At 56.4% G+C, this 22,512-nt stretch overlaps 1 protein-coding gene across 3 annotated transcripts in view; it reads right to left on the reverse strand.

Moving 5' to 3' along the window:
* Positions 1-5,309: 5,309 nt before the first annotated feature.
* The window catches only part of COL16A1 (collagen type XVI alpha 1 chain), a 50,030-nt gene continuing 32,827 nt past the window's right edge, over positions 5,310-22,512 (reverse strand). For all 3 annotated transcript variants that reach the window (XM_086716291.1, XM_086716290.1, XM_086716289.1), the window contains 22 exons: positions 21,794-21,847; positions 21,159-21,212; positions 20,580-20,633; positions 18,923-18,967; positions 18,755-18,808; positions 18,382-18,417; positions 17,968-18,030; positions 15,590-15,661; positions 15,347-15,400; positions 14,684-14,728; positions 14,424-14,468; positions 14,067-14,120; positions 13,586-13,639; positions 11,417-11,467; positions 10,979-11,068; positions 9,464-9,499; positions 9,037-9,081; positions 7,921-8,109; positions 7,495-7,561; positions 6,618-6,794; positions 6,354-6,431; positions 5,310-5,648 (listed from right to left, as the gene is read on the reverse strand). In XM_086716291.1, the coding sequence (XP_086572417.1) occupies positions 5,446-5,648; positions 6,354-6,431; positions 6,618-6,794; positions 7,495-7,561; positions 7,921-8,109; positions 9,037-9,081; positions 9,464-9,499; positions 10,979-11,068; positions 11,417-11,467; positions 13,586-13,639; positions 14,067-14,120; positions 14,424-14,468; positions 14,684-14,728; positions 15,347-15,400; positions 15,590-15,661; positions 17,968-18,030; positions 18,382-18,417; positions 18,755-18,808; positions 18,923-18,967; positions 20,580-20,633; positions 21,159-21,212; positions 21,794-21,847 (1,620 nt within the window). In that variant the 3' untranslated portion in view covers positions 5,310-5,445. The remainder of the gene's footprint in view (positions 5,649-6,353; positions 6,432-6,617; positions 6,795-7,494; positions 7,562-7,920; positions 8,110-9,036; positions 9,082-9,463; positions 9,500-10,978; positions 11,069-11,416; positions 11,468-13,585; positions 13,640-14,066; positions 14,121-14,423; positions 14,469-14,683; positions 14,729-15,346; positions 15,401-15,589; positions 15,662-17,967; positions 18,031-18,381; positions 18,418-18,754; positions 18,809-18,922; positions 18,968-20,579; positions 20,634-21,158; positions 21,213-21,793; positions 21,848-22,512) is intronic.

Raw genomic sequence — 22,512 nt, forward strand, 5'->3', positions numbered from 1 at the left:
AATAAAAAACGTTGAAAAAAAAATTAAAAAAAAAAAAAAACTCAATAAAGGAAGTGTTACGAAGTGCTATCCATTCCAGCCCATCTATCTAACCATCTAGCCAGGCATTTTCCAAAATCATTGTGCTGATCATGCTATTTGCCCACTGGGCAGCCTACAATGGTTCCTCTTCATCTGCACCTACAAAAAAGCCCCAGCCTCTTCATTCTGGCACCCCAGGCCCTTCACAATGTGACCCAGTCTCATTGGCATTTGGTCCTGTCACTGTGCTGTAGTCCAGCCTGCCTCATGTAAGAGTTCTCTTTGATGTTTTCCCCAAAACTCATTCCTCTCCTTCATCTCAGAAAATTCACCCAGACTCCCAGGCCAGAAACCTAGGATTGTTCTAGGGTGGCCTCTGTTTCTCCACATATTTTCCCATTTCCATTTGCTCTGCTTCCAAAGTAGACCCACATCTACTCTTTTCTCCCTGTTTGCACTATCACTTTAATCCAAGACTCCGTCATCTGTGGCCTACGTCACTGCAGTAGCCTCATGGTCAATGTCCTTGCTTTCACTCTTTCCCCACACTCTATTCTTCGTGGAGCAGCCACAGTGTTTGTCTTATATGTAAATTAGATCGTGTTATTCCTGGGCTTACATTCCTCCAGAGGCTTCCCATACCTCTTAAAATAAAAGCTAAACACAGCCTTATGAACTTCATGGCCCCATGTGACCAACACCTTGCCTGTGTCTCCAGCCTCACTTCCTGCTCCTGCTGTCCCCCTCTGTTCCAGCCATGCTGACCTGGTCTTCACCCATGGAACTGAGCTCATTCCTACCTCCGGATTTTTGGATTAGCTCTTCCCTCTGTCTGGAATGCTCCTGCCTTGACTCTTCACTGGCTGGCCCCTACCTTGCCATCCAGGTTTCGGTTCAAAAATCCCCTTGTGGGGATAGGGACATTCCTTGACACCACATCTAAAGTAGCACTGTTCCCCCACATTCTAGTCATCTATCATCTCACACTGTTTTAGTTTTTCATACTACTTGTCACTGTTTGAATGTCCTATTTAAAGTTTACATGCATATTGCAGGATTGTTCTTTTCTTATTCACTCCTGTATCCCCAGTGCCTAGAATAGTGCCTGGCATGAATTTAATAAATGTTATTAGACATCACCATCATCACCGTCATCCTGTATTGAATGCTAACTATGTGCCCATTGTTGTGCTAAGTACAATGTGTTGTTTTATTTCCACTACGGCACTTTGAGATAGATATTTCTGCTCGTTTATCATGAGGAACTGAGGCTGAAAAGAGGCTACGTGACTTCCTTACTATCAGAAAGATAAATGGAGAGGTCAGGATTTAAACCCAGGTGCACATCTTTTGACTACTCAGTAGTCTTGTCTTAACTTTGTAAACTGCCTCCCTTTCACCCAGTCCCCCCAAAAATGGGTAGAATGGAATTGCAAAATCTCAGAAAGGCAGAAGTCCTGCAGTGTGGGCTGAAGGTCAAGGGGTATTTGCTGGGAGAGAAAATAGCTGATACCTGGGCGGCAAGATGCACACTCATTTCATTCCACAAAAATATTAAACCTATTGCATTCCCACCCCTTGCCAGGCTCTGTTCTAGGTGCTGAGGATTAAATGTCTATGAAAATCTCAAACCCCTAACCCCCTCTGCCCAGCAAAGTGTTCCTAGGAGAACGTTCTGTTGGATGTCTGTGCTTTTTTAGGGGCAAGATTGTCCAAGTCCTCTCTCAGGTACTGAGACCAGCCAACGCCAACATCCAGGGCTGTGCCTCGGAGGACGTGGGGCAGGCCCAGGTGTGTTTATTTTGGAGCACGCTGGATAAAAGGGGGATCAGGATCTTCCAAAGACCGAAAAACAATCAGCTCACTTCCAAAACCTCAACTACCTGAGGCAGACAGAGGTGGGTGGGGAAGTTCCTGTTATTGTTTCAGCTTCAGCCAAAGGGGAACACTTGGATTCCAGTCCTTTTGTAAAGCACAGAGCACTTTGCTGAGTTCGTGGGAGCTCTGTGGTTGACCAGTTAGAGGTGAGGCAGAGCTTGGTAATGGAAGGGCCATCCACTGGAAAATATCACCTCCCCTAGGGACACATCATCCGCCCCCCACCACTGCCCCCTGGCATCCTGGCTCAGCTCCAAGCTCCAGTATTGCTTACTGAGAAGGAATACCAACGGTCACCTAATTATTGTGGAATTAATTCTCTTTGATTCCAACTAGAGCCAGTCCTGAAATTTAAATTGCAGTCGGATGCTGTGGAGGAGAGGTTGATATGCAGCTTTCCGCAGAACCAACAGAAAAATGAGAACAGCAGACGTGGCATTTTGGCCACACTTCTTTTCCATTATGGGATCATATAGAGACTACATTGATATATTCTCTTCCCATAAATTATTCAGGACAACAACAAAAAAGCTAGTCTCGTAATGGGGCTCACAGACCACATGTGAAGAAAGCGTCTAGATTCTGTTGAATTCTGGTGACAGGGGAAACTATTAATGACAAAAAAGGAAGGTTTGAATTCCAGAAGGCATCAAATTGGGGATTTTTCTCTGCGGAAAGAGTGTGCAGCAGCCTTTTCTCCCTCTCGCAGAGCAGAGCGTTTCTCACATTCTCACTTTTCAATTTGCTGCCAGTGAAGTCCCCAGCAGGCAAACCTGACCCAGCGGCCCCCTGCATAAAACCCTTGTCTCCCGCTGCCTGTGCTGCCCACCATCCACATTCCAACCACAAGACACGGTCCCCCTGTCACTCAGCACGCTGTGCTTAGCCACCTCTGGACCTTGGCACATGGTGTTCCCTCTGCTTGAGGTCCCTCAGCCCTGCGCTCCCCTGGCGCCTGGTACTGCCCCTCTCTTCCACTTTGTTGTAATTGCTTGTTTTCCGTGGGTGCGGGGGCCACATCTCTCCTGTTTGCCCCGGACTCCCTGTGACAGTTCCTGGCACAGAGTAGTGAGAGAAAACAGGCTCACCAAGTTAGATGTTACCAGTTTGAATGATCTGTATGCTGCCTTTATTTTTTTTTTTAAGTTTATTTATTTTGAGAGAGAGAGAGAGAGAGAGAGAGTGCATGTGAGCGGGGGCGTGGCAGAGAGAGGGGGAGGGAGAGAATCCCAAGCAGGGTCCCTGCCGTCGGTGCAGAGTCTGACATGGGGCTGGATCCTACGAACCCGTGAGATCATGACCTGAGCCAAAATCAAAAGTCAGACACTTTACCCACTGAGCCACCCAGGCGTCTCTGTATGCTGCCTTTAAAGCCTGGAATATACTGAGAAATGAAGACCAAAGAATAACAGGGCAGGAATGCGAGAGAGCCGCCTAAAAGGAGTGGAAATCTTACGCCCCTCCTTCTTTCTCTTCAGCTTACCCAGCTCCCAAACTTATGAGCAAAATCCATGGATTTTTTTTTTTTTTTTTTTTTTTGCTGACCACAGTAACAGAAGAGACTATAAAATCCAGCTTTCCATCTGGTTCTTCACGGTCCAAGAAAATAGAGCAATTCCAAACTCCAGGGAGACAAGCACTCAAATCACGACAGCTTAAACCAGCCTGTTATGCACTCCCCTAAAGAGTAGCATGAATTTGACTCTGGAAGAAAAGGAAAGAAAGCCTCATTTACTATGTAAGGATGGATTCCTTGGGGGCCCTCAAAGGGGGATGCGTGTGACGTTTCCCCATAGTAACATTCCCCTCTGGCCTTCAAAGCCAATGCGCTCAACCCAACAGCTGGTCCTGCTTTTCTCTCTCTACTCACGCCAATGTCCTTATCACGAGGCCAGTCATCAGTTAGCGCTTCGCAGACTGGGCCGAAAGTGGAAGCGGGCCTTCCAATGGGAACGCTTTAACATCTGTCCTCATCCACTGTCCAGTGCTGGCTGCTACTTCAATGCAAATATGATGCGTTTGCTTTTTCATGTTTTATGTTAGAACCAGGGTTAGCTGAGAATTGCTGATGAGGGACGAAATAAGAATCGGCACCTCGTTAATCTAAAAGCATCATGGGAGACACCGAGGCGTGCTCCAGAGCCTGCCTGATATCATTCCCCTGGCCACGGGCACACCTCTGCTCCTGGCAGGAGGAAAATAGGGCAAAGGTTCAGAAAAGCCATCAGTGGGCTGGTCTCCCGGCATTTGGGGCCCTACTGGAGGAGGGAGTTTTCAGAACTATGCTGGACATGCCAGCTCCGGAGAGATGACAGCCAGTTTGAGGGCTTCAGGCAGTTTGGATAAGCATCTAGACTCTGGGTACATTTCTGAGCCTGCTCTGTGATCCCTTTGAAGTTTATCCAACTTAAATAAACCCTCCAGAAAGCTGGGACCAGTAAAAAGGCTTTCTTTAGAAGTCCCTCTGGACGTGCCCTGTTGCTTTCTCACAGGGCAGTCAGCCCATCAGCACAAGAGATGTGAAAAAGACAGAAGGAAGAGGCTTGAGATGGAATGTTTCCATAATATTCAACTTGCTCTCTCTCTCGCTCTCTTTTTTTTTTTTTTTGTCTTCTTTTCTTCCTGGCCTTTTTATATATTGAGAAGGAGACGGCAGATAGATCACCAAATTCCCAGCGGACTTTGAAGACCCTGTGCTTAGATCTGATCATGGCTTGCCCATGACCCCTGTGCCCTTTCCGCCGATGCAACCTGTTTCTGAAGGCCTCGGCTGAGACGTGTGGGAAAAGCACCACACGCGTTGGATGAACAAGGTTTAACAAAAGATGCCATTTGGGGTCCAGGAGAGCTGGTGACAGGGCCACGCACCGGTACAGGCAGAAGGTTCCATTTCATTTCCCGGAGAAGCGGTCCCTGGTTGCCTAGGCCGGGGGCTGAAGCCTAGCTTTCCGTGCTGGGTGGCATTTCCCCAGGGGCAACGTGGATTGGCTCTGGGCCGCGCTCAAGAAGTCAGAAGGGTGGGCAGAGGGTGGGTGGGGAACTGAGCACTGGTTTCTCTCAGAAGCAAACAGGGAGGGGCCTTTATGAGCCATAAGTTGGGACTTCATACCTGCTTTTGGCTCATTGGTGAGAACAGGCTGAGTGATGCCCCCACTCTGACTTTGAGAGGCGCGCCACGAAGGGCAGGACCCGAAGTCCACAGAGGACCGAAGCATGACTCGAAGCATCTAGAGAGGAGAGCTGAGCTGGGGGCACCCTATACAGCAGCATCCCACAACTCCACGACTCCACTGGTTGGCCACAGACACGTGGGAAATGCCCCTTTTTGACCCTGGGACCACACGACAGAAGGGGGATGACAGAGAGGCAGGGGCAGCACCAGAGAACCCCACTGGAAGTGGGGTTGCATGTAGTTTTATTTATTTATTGGTAAAAAAATATTAATAGCAATTAAGAAACACAAAACATTCACAACCCATCACAGAGTCCTGTACGTGTCGGCCATTTATTCCCAATGGAATCCTTCATCTGACGGAGGCCGTGATTTCAGCCGAAAGGCCCCTTCATGTTTTTCATGGGCGGGTACTGCTGCTCCATCGGCATGGCCCCAAAGCAGTCAGAGGGGTTACAGTGGCCAGCCTTGCCTGGCTGGCCCATGGGACCCGGAGGGCCAGGGATGCCCGGAATGCCTTGCTGGCCCATGGGTCCGGTCGCGCCCATCTTACCATACCCTGGAGGGCCTTGAGGACCTAGGGAGGGAAGAGTCAGAGAGGGGAGGTCAGGAGACCCAGGCGACAAAGAAGAAATCATGGTCACGGTACCTAACACCTTACGTTTGATAAATATTTGTCAGGCTGTAACAGGTTTTCACGGACACCTGATCTGATCCTTCCGTTAATTTAACAGTAACAACATTACTGGCTGGTTTTATTGGGAGCTTCCACGTGCCAGGCACCAGGCGAGTGCTTCTGATGCATAATTCGATGAATCTTCACGACCATTCCGTGAGAAAGAAACGATTACCTCATTTTGTAGATGAGGACACAGGCTCAGAGAGATTGCACACTTGGGAGTTCGAGTGTTCAGGGAGGCCGGGTCTCAGAGCCAGGCCGTCGGGCTTTGGTCACTTCTCTTTTAGGCTATGCAGCCTGACTTAGCGACCTTCTCAAGGTTCGACAGCCAGCGTGGCGCCGAGCAGGACATGAACTCTCATTCGCTGGCCCCACCATATCTGGCTGTCTTCCCCTGTGTCCTGCTAGCCCAGTTTAGGACCTGGGGACGGGCCCTGGGCCTCCTGCTCCCCTCCCCCCCGCCCCCGGCACACACTGGCATTACCATGATAGACCTGTAGTTATTTGAGGTTCTACACAACTATATTGTGCTGTAGAAGGAACATAAGGAAAGCAGATACCAGCTGCTTGAGATTCATGCTCTCAGATTCTGGCTCTTCCTACCTGGGGGGCCGGGGAGACCATTTTCGCCAGCCATGCCAATACCAATGTCCCCCTTTTCACCTTTGGTACCGGGCAATCCTGAGACAAAAGGAATAAAATGAGTCCTATTCCTGAGCGGAGAAATGACACCCCAGTGGGATTATTTGAAACACACACACACACACACACACACAAATATCATATTCGCAATGGACCTCATGCAATGCTCTTGTCTGCCCCAAAGAGTCACATGTGCACCTCGGGGGCACCGGAGGGCAGAGCTACCTCTCATTCCTGGCACACCCTGGCGTCCTTCTCTGCCGATCTGACCAGGAAGTCCTGGTGATCCCGGAGCACCTGGCCGGCCCGGAGCCCCATCCTTTCCTGGGGGTCCTGGTCGTCCCGGAGCGGCGGCCATCTCCATGGGGAACTGCATCCGGGAGGTGTAATAAGCCATCCTCTCTGTAAGAAAGCACAGGGACAGGTCCCAGGGTGTCCCAGGGACTCAGACGGATGCAGACGGGCCACCAGCATGGAGTCCAAAGCCGCCTTTCTTCAAAGGGCAGTCAGAGCAAGGAACACACCTCCCGTGCCCTCGCCTTCACTATCCTTTGCACGGTGGTCTTTCGACAGCACAGACCTGATCAGGGCCTCCCTCTTCTCCAACACCCTCATTAGTCTACCGCTGGCTTCACAAGAAGGTCCGGACTCCTTGCTTTGCATTCAAGGTCTGCTTCCCAAGCAAGATGGCTAGCACCATCAGGACAGGGGCCACGTTCTCCCCAGGCCCTAGCACGGCCATGCCGGATGAACAAGTGCACGGGAAAAAAGCTTAGAAGCGAAACCACACCAGCTAGCCTATGGCTGCTGCTTGCCCCTCTATTTAGAGCTCGCTTCATGCAGACTCGTTTGATTTCAGCTTTCCTGTCTGTCTCCTCTGCTGCAGTGGGGGCTCGGGGAGGGCAGGGAGATTCATTGTATCTCAGGGCAGAGCAGGTGATAAGGAAGGTCTGAAGTCTGATTGAACATATGCCTGTAAGTGGGCGAGGAGGGGTCTGGGGCGGAGGATTGGGCTCTAAAGGAAAAGGAGGCCAAGGCAGGGCAGAGAAACAGTGGGGAAAAGCCAGCAGCACCCACCGCCGCCCAGCCAGCTGCCAATTACCATCAAACATTTTAATGATCTCTTGTCTGATGAACCTCTTGATTTCATCATAATTCACCATGTCTCCCTGAGGAAAAAAAAAAAAAAGAAAAGAAAAGAAAACCTGCCTCAATTATCCTTCCAAGCCTGATACTCTCCCCCTGGGAATAGACTTTGTGGAAAGAAAGCTTCTAGGAGCGTCCCACAGGTACTTAATCCAAGGTCCTAACCCCCCCACCCGCCCCGAATTGGTGCATAACATTTTGTGGATCAGTGCATTTTCCTGGGGAGAGGGTTCCCACGCCTCCCAGCTCTCCCAAGCAAGGTTAAGAACCACCTATGTGGGAGTCATGCTCTTTCCCTCGGGGGCTTCTACAATGGTCTCTGCTCCACCCTGGATGCCTGCTCTGTGCGGCGGGGCCCCTGGCTGCCAGCCGTTCCCCTTACCATGGAGCCAGGCACCCCGGGCAATCCAGGGCTCCCCGCAGGCCCCGGAGATCCAGGGTGGCCTCTCTCTCCTGCAGGACCCGGTGGCCCAACGGGCCCCATGGAGCCACTCTTGCCGGGCCCACCAGGCATGCCAGCTCTTCCCTTCTCTCCTGCCTGGCCCTTCTGTCCTGAAGGTCCCGGATCACCCTACAAGGACAGGAAGCCATAACCAGCATTGCCAAGGACTGTCAAGTCCACCTCTTTTTATGTCTCAGCAATCAGCCTCTCTCTCTGTCTCTCACCCTCTCTCTCTCTCCCCATCCCCCCAACCGGCCCCTGGCATCTTCTTCTGACTGTGATCACAGCATCCTACAAGCTTGCCTGGCCTCACAGCTCCCAGAGCAGTCCGGGTCCTTCGAAAAGACAGTTCTTCATGCTGTTACTCCGTGTTTAGAAATTCTGATGCCTCCCAGCTGCCCTCAGGCTAAAGAGTTGATTCCTTGGCCAGGCACTCAAGATCATTCATGATGTGGTTCCCATCACCTCTTTTCCAGGTTCATCTCCCTGCCCTCGAACCTACAGCCATGCCTCACTGCTTATGTCTCTGCTTCAGCCACGCTGTCTTAGCCTTCCTTGCGTGGAATGCCCTCTCCCTCCTTCTACCCGGCTCACTCCTCCTGCTCAGCTGAAATGTTCCTGTCCTATGCACAGCCTCCCTGACTCCCCGGGCTGACTTGGGTGCTATGTCTAATCTTATGTAAAGCTTGCCATGCCCTAGCATAAGTGTGGCTGGACGAAGTGAGTGGCTACTGTTCAGAGACCTCTGTTTAGCCAAAGCTGGGACAGAGGACCTGGAACATGAGAGGGAGCAGGTGCCAGCAGCATGAATGAGTCAATCAACTGATCAATGAGTGAATGAACTTGAGATTTCCACCCTCCCAATCGTAGCTAAGAAATAGGCCCCCGTGAGAAACTTTCAGAGATGAGGTTGCTGCAAATTCTGAGTTCTGCTCACTTTTTTCTTCCTGCCCACTGGCCTTCCTGCATCTCCTCTCCATGGCTAAAGTCATAGCTTGGAGCTGGCCTTAATCACTCGTGAGTTCTTCATCTCAAAACCAGCCAGTGCCCACTCACCTTTGGACCGGGGGGTCCATAAAGTCCCTGTTTTCCAGGGGGTCCCTAGAGAAAAGCAAAAGTCAGGGGTCAAATCTAGGCAGCATCTCTGAGCCGTCCTGGGGAGGCAGGTGTCATGAAAGGACCATCTGCCACAACCCTAGGGCCCGGGCTGTGTCCAGCTGAGCTCTGGGTGAGGAAGGGTGACAGCCTCCCTTCTGTTGGCTGACAGCTAGAAGGTAGAATGATGTCCCCTAGGGCATCATCGTGTTGGTTGGGTCCCTTGTCACAGACAAAAAGAGGTGAGAAGTCAGAATGAAAGGGCCAGCGCATGGCATATTGGAAGGCGTTCAGGGAGTGATTACTGAGCGAAGGAAGCAGGGTGGGGGCAAGGTGAGGGGCAAGCAGCAGCATCCCCAAGGGAAGGAGAAACCCAACACAACAGTACCTCTTTGCCAGCTGCACCGTCCGCACCAGGCTCACCCTGTGGAGTAGAGAGTGGTAAAAAGCCATCAGCACCACCCCAGCATGGCATCTGGCTGCCCTTACCCGCTACGCATGCCCAGCCCCTGTGCCACGAAGGAACCATGATCCTCTAGCCCTCACCCTCAGCCGCTCTGGACACAGGCCATGGAAACTTAGAACCCCACCCCACACTCCAGCCTGTCCTGGAGCCCCACGCTGGCAGCCTGGGCCGCCTCCCTGACTGCGCTATGCAAGGGACAAGCAGACTGCGCCTGCCTGGCTCCTGGCTTGAGGTCCCAGAATCTCGCGGGATCCCTAGCTGTGAGTTTCTGTTACACGTTTGCCAAACAAAGGCGGTAATTGTGAACCTCTGTCCTCAGTGAGGTCCCGGAGACAGGCCAGGGTGGCCTGAGCCTGCTCCCTCCCCAGGATAGGACAGGCCACACACCCTGGGCCCAGCCTGCTTCTGGTATGATTGTGGGGAAGAGGAATCTGGGATTGCAAGGCAACTGGCAGATTCAGCTAGGGACCCTGGAGGCTCCTGAGCCTACAGGCAGGGAGGGACAGAGGTTTGGAGGGACCCGCCTGCCCCGGGGCCCTGGCGAGAATCCGAGTGAGTAGGTGAGACTCGACCCTCTTGGCGGATGCACCAACCATCACCCCTGCACGGGCAGGAGTCGTCCACCCCATTGAGGCCACCAGCTCCAGGGTCATGGCCACTGCTCCCAGAAGAAAATCCCCCGACCCGGGGGCTAGGAGACCTGAGCTCCTGCCTCAATTTCCCCAGGAGAGTTCATCCCTGAGACTGGCAATCCATCCACCTGATGTGGGTCAACTGTCTGGAACCTTGGAAAGAGGGAGTATTGTAGAGTGGCTAAGGACGATGCAAGTTCAGGAATCCGGCAGGCTTTTCCACTCGCTAGCTATGTGACGGTGGGCAACCTATTTAACCTTGCTGAGCTTTGCTTTTCTCATCTGTAAAATGGGAACAATCAGACCTACTAAACGGGATTGCGGTACGGATTAAATGACCAAATGTCAAGCACTTGGCTCACCATTCAGTGCATTGTCGGTGACCAACATGTCATAGGTCTTAGTACTAAACACTAGCTGAGACCAAGGACCGGTTTGTGAGTTGCCGAGAGGGCTGTGATAACGGCTCTGCATTTCTGGCTCCTGACATGCACAGATTCTCTGTGGTTACCGGAGAGCTCCCCCAGGGAGGGGGCAGGGCAGGGGCAGAACAGGCGCCAAGTCTCCCCGGCCTGACCCCTAGGGTGGTGCACGGTCAGAGGCAGCGGCCTGGGGTGCGCTTGGCAAGCGCTGGCTTGCAGAACTTGTCCTTTCTTCCGGATGTGATATGATCTCGTCGGGCTGCCATCTTCCCTGCTAACTGCCTCTCCTCCCCTGGAGACCCCAGATGCGTGGGGCTGTGCTCGACTGACAAAGCCAAATGTCCCTTTCCCTCAGGGCTGTGCAGTAAGATGTGGGGTCTTACCGGGGGGCCAGGGTGTCCGGGGGTCCCAGGCTGGCCTGGAAGGCCTAGCATCCCCCTTTCTCCAGGGGCTCCCCGGTCTCCTTTTAGGCCCTGGAAGAGAAGGGAGGTGGGTGGTGAGAGGGGACGGGAGAGACGGCAGTGAACCCCACAGAGCAGAGAGGCAGGCGTGATTGTATGCCAGGGACCATGCACCCACCCCCCCAGGCCCTGTGGGGCAGGGTGGCGTGGCCTGAACCTGAGGCCGGGGCCTGTGATGGCCTCCAGCCCTCTCCAAAGGCCTTTACTGAATGCCATCTGGGGAGACCCAGGAGGTGGGAGAGGCTGAAGGCAGGGAAGGAGGGGGACAGGCACAAATTGTTCTCACCACCCCCCTCTGTGAAAGAAGCCCCAGCCAGAGTCCTGGGAAGGAGGGAGGGACGAGGGGAGTAGATCACTCACCACTGCAGAGATCCCAGCTGGGCCCGGCTGGCCTGGAGGTCCCGGTGGCCCCTAAAGAAACATTAGGACAGCGGGATGGAAAGAGTCTCTGATAATAAGGCCCCCCCAGGAGGCAGCGAGGGACCAAAGGCAGGAACAGGCCCAGAACTTCAGCAACTCCATCCCTCTTCCCTCAACCCTCCTTCCCTTCCGGTCTTGCACTTGAGCTTCTCCCAAAAAACTTGTGCCAGAGCTGACACCCGGGGTGGGGTGGGGGGGGGGGGGTCCCCGAGCTCAAAGGACCTTCACGCCTGCCGCGCACTGAGTGGTTCATCTTGGGCTGTGCCAAAGGGATGATCTGGAAACCACAGCCAGAGCCGAGGGCAGGGGGCAAAGGCCTGAAGGTTAACTATGTGGGCCTGAGGTCTTCTGAGGCCCTCCTAGCTCCTCTCCTCCTGTTCTGTGGGAGAAGCAGGGGCTCAACTCGAACCCCAGAGACCCAGTGGGTAAGCCTGGCCTCAGGCCTTGGGTCTCCCACTCTGCTGTCCCTGGAGAGCAGTGGGACTCAACACACAGAGTGCTGTCACCCTGCTGGGCTGGGGCGGGGCTGGAATGCCAACCCCATCTCTGAGTCAAGTTCAAGTTCAAGTCAAGTTGAGCTCTGAGTCAGCTCAAGTGCCAGCTCCCTGGCCAGAGCTACCCCTCTGAAGCCCAGGGCACACAGGTCTCTCTCCCAGCATGTCCCTCCACACTCCCAGATGGAAAGTTCTGGAGGCACGGACTCTGTTCCGCTCATCACAAGTCTTCTGGGGGCGGGAATGCCCGGCACTGGGACCGGCACGGAGCAGGGGCTGAAGCTGGGCAGACGGAGGTGAGAGGAGGAAACTTGTGCCCCCTCTCCCCAGCCCCCCGATGAGTCTTCAATGGGATCACAAATCAGTGTGTGGCTCCTTTCATCTGCAGTGTGAACAGGGACTAGGCTGGACGTGGGGTCCCTAATCCGGGGCCGCTAGACCCCTTGAGATCCATACACGCACTGATGAGGACCCGAGAGTTCCTCTTTTTGATCATGAGCTATTTTTAACACTTCCAGAAGCCTCCTGGAAACTGTACATCTGCCACAACAGGGCTGCAATCAAACGCCAGAGTGTTTCCTTTGCTCAGGAACCCCATCAGCTCTAGCTGTCACACTGATCAAAGGCGCCCATAGGCAGCCATCTATGTTACTGAGGAGTAAATTCAGATGGGAAACTCATTATTGCTTAATAACTGTCCTCTCCAAGTCGTCTTACCTTTGTAAGTGCACCACCCATGCCCCCAGCCGCCCACCCACGCGCAGGAGTCATCCCTGGCTCCTCTCCCTCCACCGCTCCCCGCCCCTCCCCCATCCAAGTCGGCAGCAAGTACTCCAAACACAGCCCATCTGCCACCCCAGCTCCACCCGACCATCCACCACCCAGGGACACCTCGGCTGCCACCCGTGCCCCTCTCCTCCTGAGGTCCTCCAAGGTCCGAGGTCGTCACCAGGTCCTCTGGAAGCATAGCTTTCTGGCTCCCACTCATGCCTTTCTCAAACTCCATTCCAGCCACGCTGACCTTGGAGCTCCCCGGACACACCGGGCCCCTCCCTGCCTCGGGCTCCTTGCATCAGCTGCCCTCCCCCGCCCCCGCCCCCCGACTCCTGCCTGGACGTTCTCCCCCCAGACTGCTGGACAGATGGCTCCTTCTTGTCATTCAGGCCTCGGCTCAAATGCCACTTCTGCAGTAAAGGTTCCTCTAAAGGCGCCTCCCAGGCCCTCCCGGTGACATCACATAGCTGCCTGAAGCTTTCGCATTAATTTGTTTGTTTGTTGGGCCTGCGTGGAAGCTCTGGGATCAGGGGACCTTGTGTGTCTCGCTCCCTGCCACAGCCCAATGCTTGGAACAGTGCCTGGCATGGAGCAGGTGCTCAATTATTGTTTGTCGAATAACTGAATGATCTTTGTTTGATCAGTAAACTCAAATGTGCCCAGAAAATAAGAAAATGGCAGAAAGCCTGGGGACCACTGGATTAGGTGAGCCCAAGGCCCCTTACTGCTCTGTAGGGCTGCCCCTGTGGTCAGTTCTTTCAGGCCATCACCGGCTTGCCCACCCCAGCCCCAAGAGGATCCTAACTCTAATAGAGGCAGAGGCAAAAATGGTTTAACTCACAATATGGCCAGGGGGGCCGGGTCTTCCCTGAGGTCCCATGGCACCAGGCTCACCCTATAGGAGCCAGAAAAAAAAAAAAAGAAAGCAATACAGAAACAGACTTACACACACGGGGTTGTTATTGGGAAGGAGGCTGAGCAGAGCAGGTAGGACACCGATAGAGGAGCTGAGCTGGGTCCTGGCCTCCAGGCCCACGCTTTCTGGGGCCCGAGGGCCAGCCCTGCCCACGATTATTGTTGGAGACAGATGTCAGAGCCCCCAGCCTGAGAAGGCCAGGCCTTGCTTTTTAGGTGAGTGATCCAACAGCCTGCAGGGAGGGGAACCAGTTGCAGGAGGAAGGAGGAGGCGAAGGCGTGTATCTTGGGGCAAAACCTCCCCCAGAAGGCCCAGGAGGGAAGGCAGCCCCTTGGCCAGTAAGTCTTGGACTCAGCAGAGCCCCAAAGGCTGCCCGAAGGCAGCACGTATGGACCTCAGCCCTTACCTCTGCTCCTGGCCGGCCACTGCTGCCTGGGGGCCCTGGTTTCCCACAGTCACCCTGCAAGAGAGAGGGCCAGCTGGAACTCGACAGACCTCTACTTGGCTCCCCCAGCCCCAAGGCGACCCCACATCCGAGGAGTCCTGCCCCCTGCCCAGACTCTGGCCAGCAGCCCTCGGATGCTCTCGGGCTGGTGGACGGCAGAGCCTGACCCGATCCTCTAGGCCCCCGTGGTCTCAGGAGGCTTGGATGCTGGGATGGCGTCTCAGCCCACTGGTGCCAGGCTGCCATGTCTGCCTGGGGTCAGGCCTTGGGTATGGCCGTGAACACCTGCTTGGCAGAAGTCTCCAGGCCCTTCCTTACCTTCGGTCCTGGGAGGCCAGGGTGTCCCGTTTTTCCCTTGAAGCCCTGGAAGGAAAAGTGGGAGGCTGCCACGGCCCTCGCCTCAAGCAGAGGCGACTTCCCTTGCCTCCTCCCGCAGGTTGAAGGAATCAGACCCACCCAAAGTCACAACCTGGTCCCCAGCGGATCTGGATTCGGGCTGCCCACCCTCTAAGGCAGAGCCCGCACCCGTCAGCTTTGGGACCTCCCCGCTCCCAACTCCTTCCTGCAGCTCAACTTACCGGGGGTCCCATGAGTCCGGGAGGGCCAGTGGGGCCAGGGTCCCCCTGTGGAAGAGACCAGGGGCATTGAGACAGGACGAGCACACATTTCCCACTGTCTTCCCTCTCGGCAGCCCCTCCCCCGGCTATCCCAGGGTGGAGGGAATGTCATGGGAGGCAGAGGGAAGAATCCAAGCTGGGCTTGGTCTCTGACTGGCTGTGGACCCTGAGTGAATCCCAGCCCTCTCTGAGCCCCGATTTTCCTTCTTTAGGGTACAGAAGGGGGTTGACTCTGATGCTCTGCCCTTTGCCATGTCGCATCCCTTTCACATTCCCCAGCAGCACCAGACCCAGGGATCCAGGGCTGCTCAGGTCCTGCCAGGTCTGCGGCCTGTTTTTCTGACACCCGGCTTGGTATCTTTAGTATCCTGAATTTCTGGATATAAACCCACCCCCCTCACTGCCTGCCTTTGGTGAGACCCGGCTCATCCAACCTGGTTAAGGCTACCAGAAGAACCAAGGAACCAAGGCCTCCGGTGCCATCAGAGAAGGGGGGTGTGGCCAGGAGCAGGTGGAGGGAAGGCAGGGGTGTGGGGGGAGGGGATTCCGTTTCCTTCATCGGGGTTCCATTGACTTTGGCTCTTGGAGGAGGAAAGAGAAGGGAAAGGGTGCCCATCCTCTCACCCTCAAGCCAGGCTTGCCATCCTTCCCATCCAGACCATCCAGGCCGGCAGGGCCCTAAAAACAGGAAAAAGGAATGTGTGGAGGCCTGCCAGAGCCCCAGGAGGTAAGATACCTGACCCAGCCCCTCCACCCTGTCCACCGCTCACCCAGCTCCCACCCGGATTAGACACACACACATGCAGGCACGCATACACACGCATGCACGCCGCACGTACCTGGCAGGCCACGGGGACACACACTCACCTGGATCCCAGGCGATCCTGGTGGCCCAGGGGGACCAGGCATGCCTGGTGGGCCTCGGATGCCTTCACTGCCCTGGAAAGGAGCCGACCCCCACAACACAGTCAGCAGGGCCTTGCCCACCACCACCCCCCACCAAGCCCCCACCCCCGGGGGATGAGGCCCTAGGCGCCGGGTTCTGATGATTACTGAAAGTCAAGACCGCTGGTTTCCAGCCCCAGTTCTGCTGGATGTATTCCACACCACTCCCCCGGAAGGATCTGTCTTTGTCTGCAAAGCATCCCTCTTTCTGTACTGTGATATGAGGAAGGGACAGAGCCTTTTCGGTCTAGCACCTTCCTCAGGGTTGACCCAGGGACTGGCACAGTGGGTGTGCAGGAACGTGTACTGACTGAAGGCATACATTCAGCGCGCGACGGTCCCCACAAAGTGCCAAGCACTATATAGCCTCTGATTCTTCCCTGTCCTCAAGGAGCTCACGGTCCAGCTCGGAAGAGGGGGCCGCTCACTCTGGCCAGGGGTCAGGGAGAGTGTCACAGAAGCGTCACCAGATGCTAGACTCTGAAGGATAGGTGGGATTCGGGCAAGTGGACAAGTAGAAAAGAGCCTGCCGGAGGGAACTTCAGAGAACGATGCAGATTTGGAAGTGGTCACATGCCTGGCCTGGCCAGGATGTCTGGGGAGCCAGTGTGACAGGAGGGGTGGGAGGCAAGCCTGGAGGCTCTAGGGAGAGCCTGACGGGGGGTGTGCCCGGAACACCGTGCCAGAGTCTATCCGACAGACCAGTGCTTTTCACACTGTACTCCTCAGAGCCCTGGGGGTTCCTGGAGGAGCGTCAGAGATGGGGGCACAAAGCGGGAGCCCAGAGGGTGGGACCCAAGACCCTTGCTCCCGCCTCAGTCAGAGCAGCTCCACTCATATCTGATTGAGAGTTCACGGGAGCTTCTGTGTGATGACAGGGCTCAGGAACTTCAACATAAAGTCTGGGAACCACTGCGACAGGCACTGGGGAGCCACTGATGGTTCAAAGCAGGGGAGTGATAAGAACCAAGGTGTGAGCTAGAATGTTCACGGGAGAAGGGAGGAGGCAAGCAGCTTGGTGTGGAGGGCTGCTGGGTACCCCAGGGGAGAGAGGGTAGCTGCCCTGGAGCAGTGGCTGTGGAACTGGCCAAGGGGAAATGATCTAGCTAGAGACACCCCTCACCCTCCCATGGGGGGGGGGGGGGGAGGAAAGCCCCCCGTGGCATTGCAATGCCATCGGCTACCAGGAGGGGTCAGCACAGCCCCAGAAAATGTCAGTCCCACAGGGAGTCGGGACAGAGAACCACTGGCCAGAGGTTTGGGATTCTCTGCAGTGACCAGCCTAAGGAGAGCAAGCAGTGCTGGGGGTACAGAGCCAGCATGGAGGGCTCTGGCAGGGGCTCCCACTGAGAAGGGAGGTGACACCCACCACCGCCTCTAACGCGGCTGATAGGCACGCTGGCTCTGGGGAGGCGGGGAGGCGCCTGGGGGCTCACCTGGGCTGGGAGAGAAGTCTCAGCTCTGTTGCTATTTTGCTGTGTGCCCCTGGGGCGCCCCTAACCTCTCTGAGCCTCGTTTCCTCACCGGGACAGTGAGAAGTTAGACCAAGGTGGCCCTTTCAGCGGTCCCTTCTAGCTCTGAGAGCTGTGCGGTGTGTTTTCAGAGGAAAGAGGCTCTGTCTGAGGTTGTAGGCCTCTTGCCTCTCCCTTTGGGTCATAAACGCCCCACCCCACCCCAAGCTTAGAAGTCAGTTTGGGGCCTCATAACACTACCCAGCCATCACATTTGGGGAGCCCAAGGGTTGGGCGGAGACAGGAGTGCCAGCCCCCAGGCCACGGCAGAGCTAGTCTCCAAACCCAGGGCAGCCAGTGCAGGGGCTTCCCAGGCTGCTGTCCTTCTGACCCTTGTCATCAGCTCATAGGCCATGCCTGGCCCCCCTGGGCCCCTGGGGACAATCTGAGCATGCTTCCTTCCTGCTGTTGTCAGACCCAGAAGGCAAATGGCCAAGCTGCTCTGGCTTCAGGACTGTGGGGTTTCCAGTCTGGATGTGCTCCCCTCCTTCGCTCAGCTCCTCCCCCTCCCCCTTGAGTCCCCGCCTCTGACTACACCCCCTGCCTCATCCCCACCAGGCAGGGACTCTGGCAGCACAAAGGCCAGCGGGTATCCTGGGCTTGGGGGCCACTGGTCTGTTGCCCAGAGGCAGCTGATGAGCCGAGGCTGGAGATCTCTCTCCCCACCCTTGACGTAACTGAGCCACTCCTTGAATTTCCAGAGGGCCGGTAGTGGGGGTGGATCGGGGTGTGGGAACTGCATGGCTCAGATCTGCGGCGGCGGCCACCTCACCTTGGGGTCCTGCTCACCTTCTCCGCTTGTGGGCCGGGGGGGCCAGGTGCTCCAGCTTTGCCCGGGAATCCAGGAGGACCCTGTATCAACAAAGGAGCAGGCGAGGATGAGAGTGGGGCTTGGGGCGGGGGGAGATCTCCTTCCTTCTTCCACCTGGGTCTGCTTCACTGTGGTTAATGCGATGCATTCTGACTTCCTAGAAACACCACCCAGGAGCAGTACTGCTGGCTGGCCTGCTGGTCCTGGGCCCACCCAGGAGGCTCTGCCCTCCAGGTCCCGGCTCCTGGAATCAGGCCTGGCCACCCAGGCCGTTCCTCCCGTGCCTCTTCCCTCTCCTCCCCAGGCCCATCCTCGCCCAGCCTGGCCTGGTCAGGCCTACCCCTCCCAAACAGGATCACATCAGACAGAACTGGCTTTGTGTCTCCACTCACCGGTGGGCCGGGAAAGCCTGGCTGGCCTTGAAATCCCTAGAGGAAGAAGCGAGGGACAGTTTGCTGAGCCGCCCACTCCCTCCCGCCTGGCTGCCCAAATGGAAAGAGTGACAGGGTGAGGCTGCCTCGAGCCATGGGGCCTTGCCCTCCTCTCTGCCCAAGATGACCGGCAGGTGAAACTCGAGCCATGAGCTGGGAGGTTGCAATACAAGGGCGGGTGAGGGCTGGAGGCTAGAGCTGGTCACCCCTCCACACGTGAGGGTGGCCATCAGGGAGAGGACCCAGCCTCTGGGACCCCTTCCCTGTGCCCACCCCCACCCCCCAAGCCATCCCTCATGGTCAGGACAGCCAGCCAGGTCCTGTGGTCACTCACCTGGTCGCCCTTCTCTCCCGAATTCCCTTGGGGTCCTCGCTCTCCTCGGGGACCCTGTCGCCACAGAGAACAATGAAGCTAGGACCCAGTCTTTCTGCCCTTAGACCCCAGGGCTGGACCAGGACCAGGGGGCCCCATGTCCACTCTCCCGTCTCCTCCTTTACTCACTGCTGGGCCTGGGGGACCTGGGAGGCCTTCAGATCCTGGTGGGCCCTGGGGACACAAAGGAGCGGAATCAGTCACTCTGACTAGGGTAAGTGGGAGATCAAGGGGACGGGGCAGGGGACAGGGCAGAGAGTAGATGCAGGGGATGTGGTGGGAGGTCCCTCCAAGCTGTCGGGACACTTCCCCCTGGTTCGCCCCGACTTCCTTTCTCTTGCCTGACCTATCGAACCAGTCTTCTAACTAGTCCTGCCACCTCCTGGCTCATGTCAATCCAGCCAGCAACTGGCTGCCATCTTTTCTTCTCCAACATAGTTCCGATTATAACACTCTTCTTGCTCCAAAACCTTCCATGGCTCCCCTCTGTCCCACTGAATGAAGTGCCCAATTTCCACCAGTGCTGGGTTTTGAGGCATCCTGTGATCTGGCACCAACCACCCTTTCCTGCTTCACTTCCCTCTCCCTGTCTTATTTTCTGCCTTGCTTGGTCAGACCGCTGTTCTCTAAACATACTCTATACATTCATACCCCTGGGCCTTTGCACAGCTGTCTCCTCTACCTAGAATGCCTGCCATTACCCCCATCCTTTCCAGGGCCCTTAAAACCTTACCCAGGGATTAGATGGCTCCAATCTGTTTCCGACGTGCCCCCACCCAGGGCCTCCCACTGTGGGATTCTCCGGGACAGATAGCCACGTGTCTTCCCCGCCCTCAACTCTATTCAGGGCTCCGCTCAAACACCACCTCCTCAGACAGATCTCCCAATCCTCTGCCTACTGGCACCCCATACACCAGTCCAGCCCCTTGCCCTGCTCTATCTTCTCTATTGCTTTCTCATCACTTATGTGTATTGGCTTATTCATCGGTTATCTGCCTCCCTCGCTGGAATGTGAGCTCCCTGCGGTGAAGGGACACAAGTGCCTGTTTTGTTCACGGCGACACCCTCACGGCAGAGCCTAGCACCCAGAAGGCCCATGAGAAATGTCCGTTATTGCATAAATGCACGTGGGGTTTGCTGTATCCCACCGGGGCCCGATGTGTGAACAGAAGATAAGACTAAGGTTTGGCAGGTTGGCCACAAACAGACTTGGGTTCCAGTCCAGGCTCTGCCCTAACTCGCTAACTGGCTGCAGCATGCTGGGTGAGCCATGCCACTTCCTGAGCCTCAGGGATAACCTCACGGATGTGATGTCCTCGCCTGATAACAGCCCCAGCTCCTGCCCTCACCCAGTCTGGGAAGGGTCGCTCAGGGCTTGCGGGGTCAGGCTAGGCTCCACGCTGGATCTAGGGTTCCAGGCCTGCCTCTCCCCAGGCTGTCCTGCCCGCCTGCCTGCCTTTGTGGGGTGGGGCGGGGTGGGGGGGAAGGAGATTCTCCTGCCCACCGACTCCAGGCTCCCTGCCCCTTGGCAGCCGTGGCCAGCCAGCCCCCAGCCCGTCTCCGCGAAACCTGCTGGGATCCTCCTTCCAGCCTCCCCTCCGCCTCCGCAGCAACCAGCCTGCGCTGCCTGCTTGAGCTGCAGCTGGAGGGACTCAGGGGGGCAGGGAAGCAGGGGTCCTGTCTCCCCCTTCACAGGCTGCTGGGAAAGTCTCCTCGGGTGGAGGTGGAGGCGGGGCAGGGACTGCTCCCTTCAGACCCCTTCCTCCTGCCCTGAGCTGAGACTCACCGATTCTCCTTTCTCTCCCGGGGGCCCGACGTAGCCCCGCTCCCCCTTGATGCCCTGACAAGCAAGCAGAGAGAGAGCTGAATTAGCCCCGTGGCCTGCCCGTCATGGCGCTAATGCGAGGGGTGGAGACTGCAGCTGGCACAGGCTGGCACTTACAGGCAGGTGGCACCAATGACGACGGCAGGGGGAGGAGGAGGGGGGCTGCTTCCCACCCGCCGCTGTGGCCCCCAGTGGAAAGCGGGACCCGCCCACCCAGCAGCCTCCTGCATGGGTTTGGCCTCCCCAGCTCTCCTGCCCACCCCCCCACTCCCCCAGGGGCAGATCTCAGGGCTGGGGTCTGTGTGCTCTGAGAATCTGGCCTTCTGTGTGCAGCGGCTGCAGCAGACTCGCAAAGTGGAGGGGCAGGGCCAAGCTGCACTACCAAAGGGACTTTGGGGACCTCTCCAGGGACAGCCTGGCAGAGGGACAGGCTGGTATGCTTGGAAGGGAGGGAGCTGCTGGGGGATGCCCCAGCCTGGTCCTGTCCTGACCACCATCCCCAGGCTCTGCTACCTCCAGAGCCAGCATCCCCTTACTCACAGGCAGTCCTGGGGGGCCCATGGCACCTGGGTAACCAGGTTGCCCTGGAGGACCCTACAAAGAAAGGTAGACATTATGAACCCCTCCCCGGGCAAAAAGCGTAGCCGTAGCCAGGATGCCTGAGCTGCCAATTCGGGAGGCACACACACCCACCCCAGGACAGCCACCACCTCGGACCAGTTCCCAAAGGCCCAGGTTTCTTTGGTCGAGACCGCCACTGCAAGGCTGGGGCTGGATGACAGGTGCCAGCCTGGCCAGGACCCTGGGAGCTGAGGCAGAGGAAAATGCCCAGAGCAGGGAGGATGAGGACGGGGGGGGGGGGGGGGGGGGGGGGGGAGTAGGGTATGGAAGGAACAGCTAAATGCTGCAGGAGGAGGGAGGGAGAAGAGCCCCCAGGATGCTGCTAGAAGCCAGGGGGCAAGTCTGTTTGCCCCTTCCGGGGGGAGTCAAGATACAAGGAGATCAGCCTCCTTTGATCCCCGGGTGGGGGGTGTGAAAACCCCCCAATCTGAGGGATCAGGGGCAGAGAGTTTCAAAAGGAGTCCCCCTCCCATCTTCCACTCATCCCTGGGGGCCCAACTTCTGTCTCCCCAGGGTTCCTGATCCGTCTCCTTCCCCTGTCAGCCCCCTCTTACCGGTTCCCCCTTCTCTCCTGTCAGGCCCCTGAGGCCTCGCTCTCCTTGAAGACCCTTGGGGAGAAAAATCATGAGAACCTACAGGGGAGGGCAGTCCCCACCCAGCCCCCGACTCCTTCTCCTTGCCCTGCAGCCTTCTGTCCCCGGTCCGGGCAGAGTTGGGCTTTCCTGATGCCCTTCCTAGGGTCCCTGGCAAGGTGACCGTGGGGTGTACCCCGGAAGGGTAATTGTGAGAGGTATAAACTCCCTCCTACGGGTGCCTCTCAAGAGCATACCCCCAAGACAGGTAACTACAGAGATATGCACCCCCCCCCCAGGTAGGTGACCCTCAGAGGGTACCTGTCAGGCAGGTGACTGTCATCGGTGTGCCCTATTTTGGTAACTGGCTGGGGTGTACCTTTAGGAGGCTGACACGTGTGTGCTCCCCGTGAGGGGCAGCTGTCGGGAGTGGCGTCCCTACAGTGACGTTCCTCTGCCAAAATGTATCACCGGATACCCAACACTTACCTGTGCGCCCCCCAGCCCCAGCCCCAAATCACCTTCTTTGAGGGGTACAGGGGAGAGGCACGGGAAGGCCCCCCGAGCACACTGCTCCCTCCAGAGCAGTCCCTGTCACTTTTTAGGGTGGAAAGGGATGTCACTTTCAGTCAAAGCCAGAGCCCCCACCCCGACCCTTGTGGGTTCGCCACAGCCTTAAGGGGCTGCGTCTGCCCCTTGTC

The sequence above is a fragment of the Puma concolor genome, chromosome C1, assembly GCF_028749965.1.
Source record: "Puma concolor isolate L17-30 chromosome C1, mPumCon1.1.hap2, whole genome shotgun sequence".
Taxonomy (NCBI): Eukaryota; Metazoa; Chordata; class Mammalia; order Carnivora; family Felidae; genus Puma; species Puma concolor.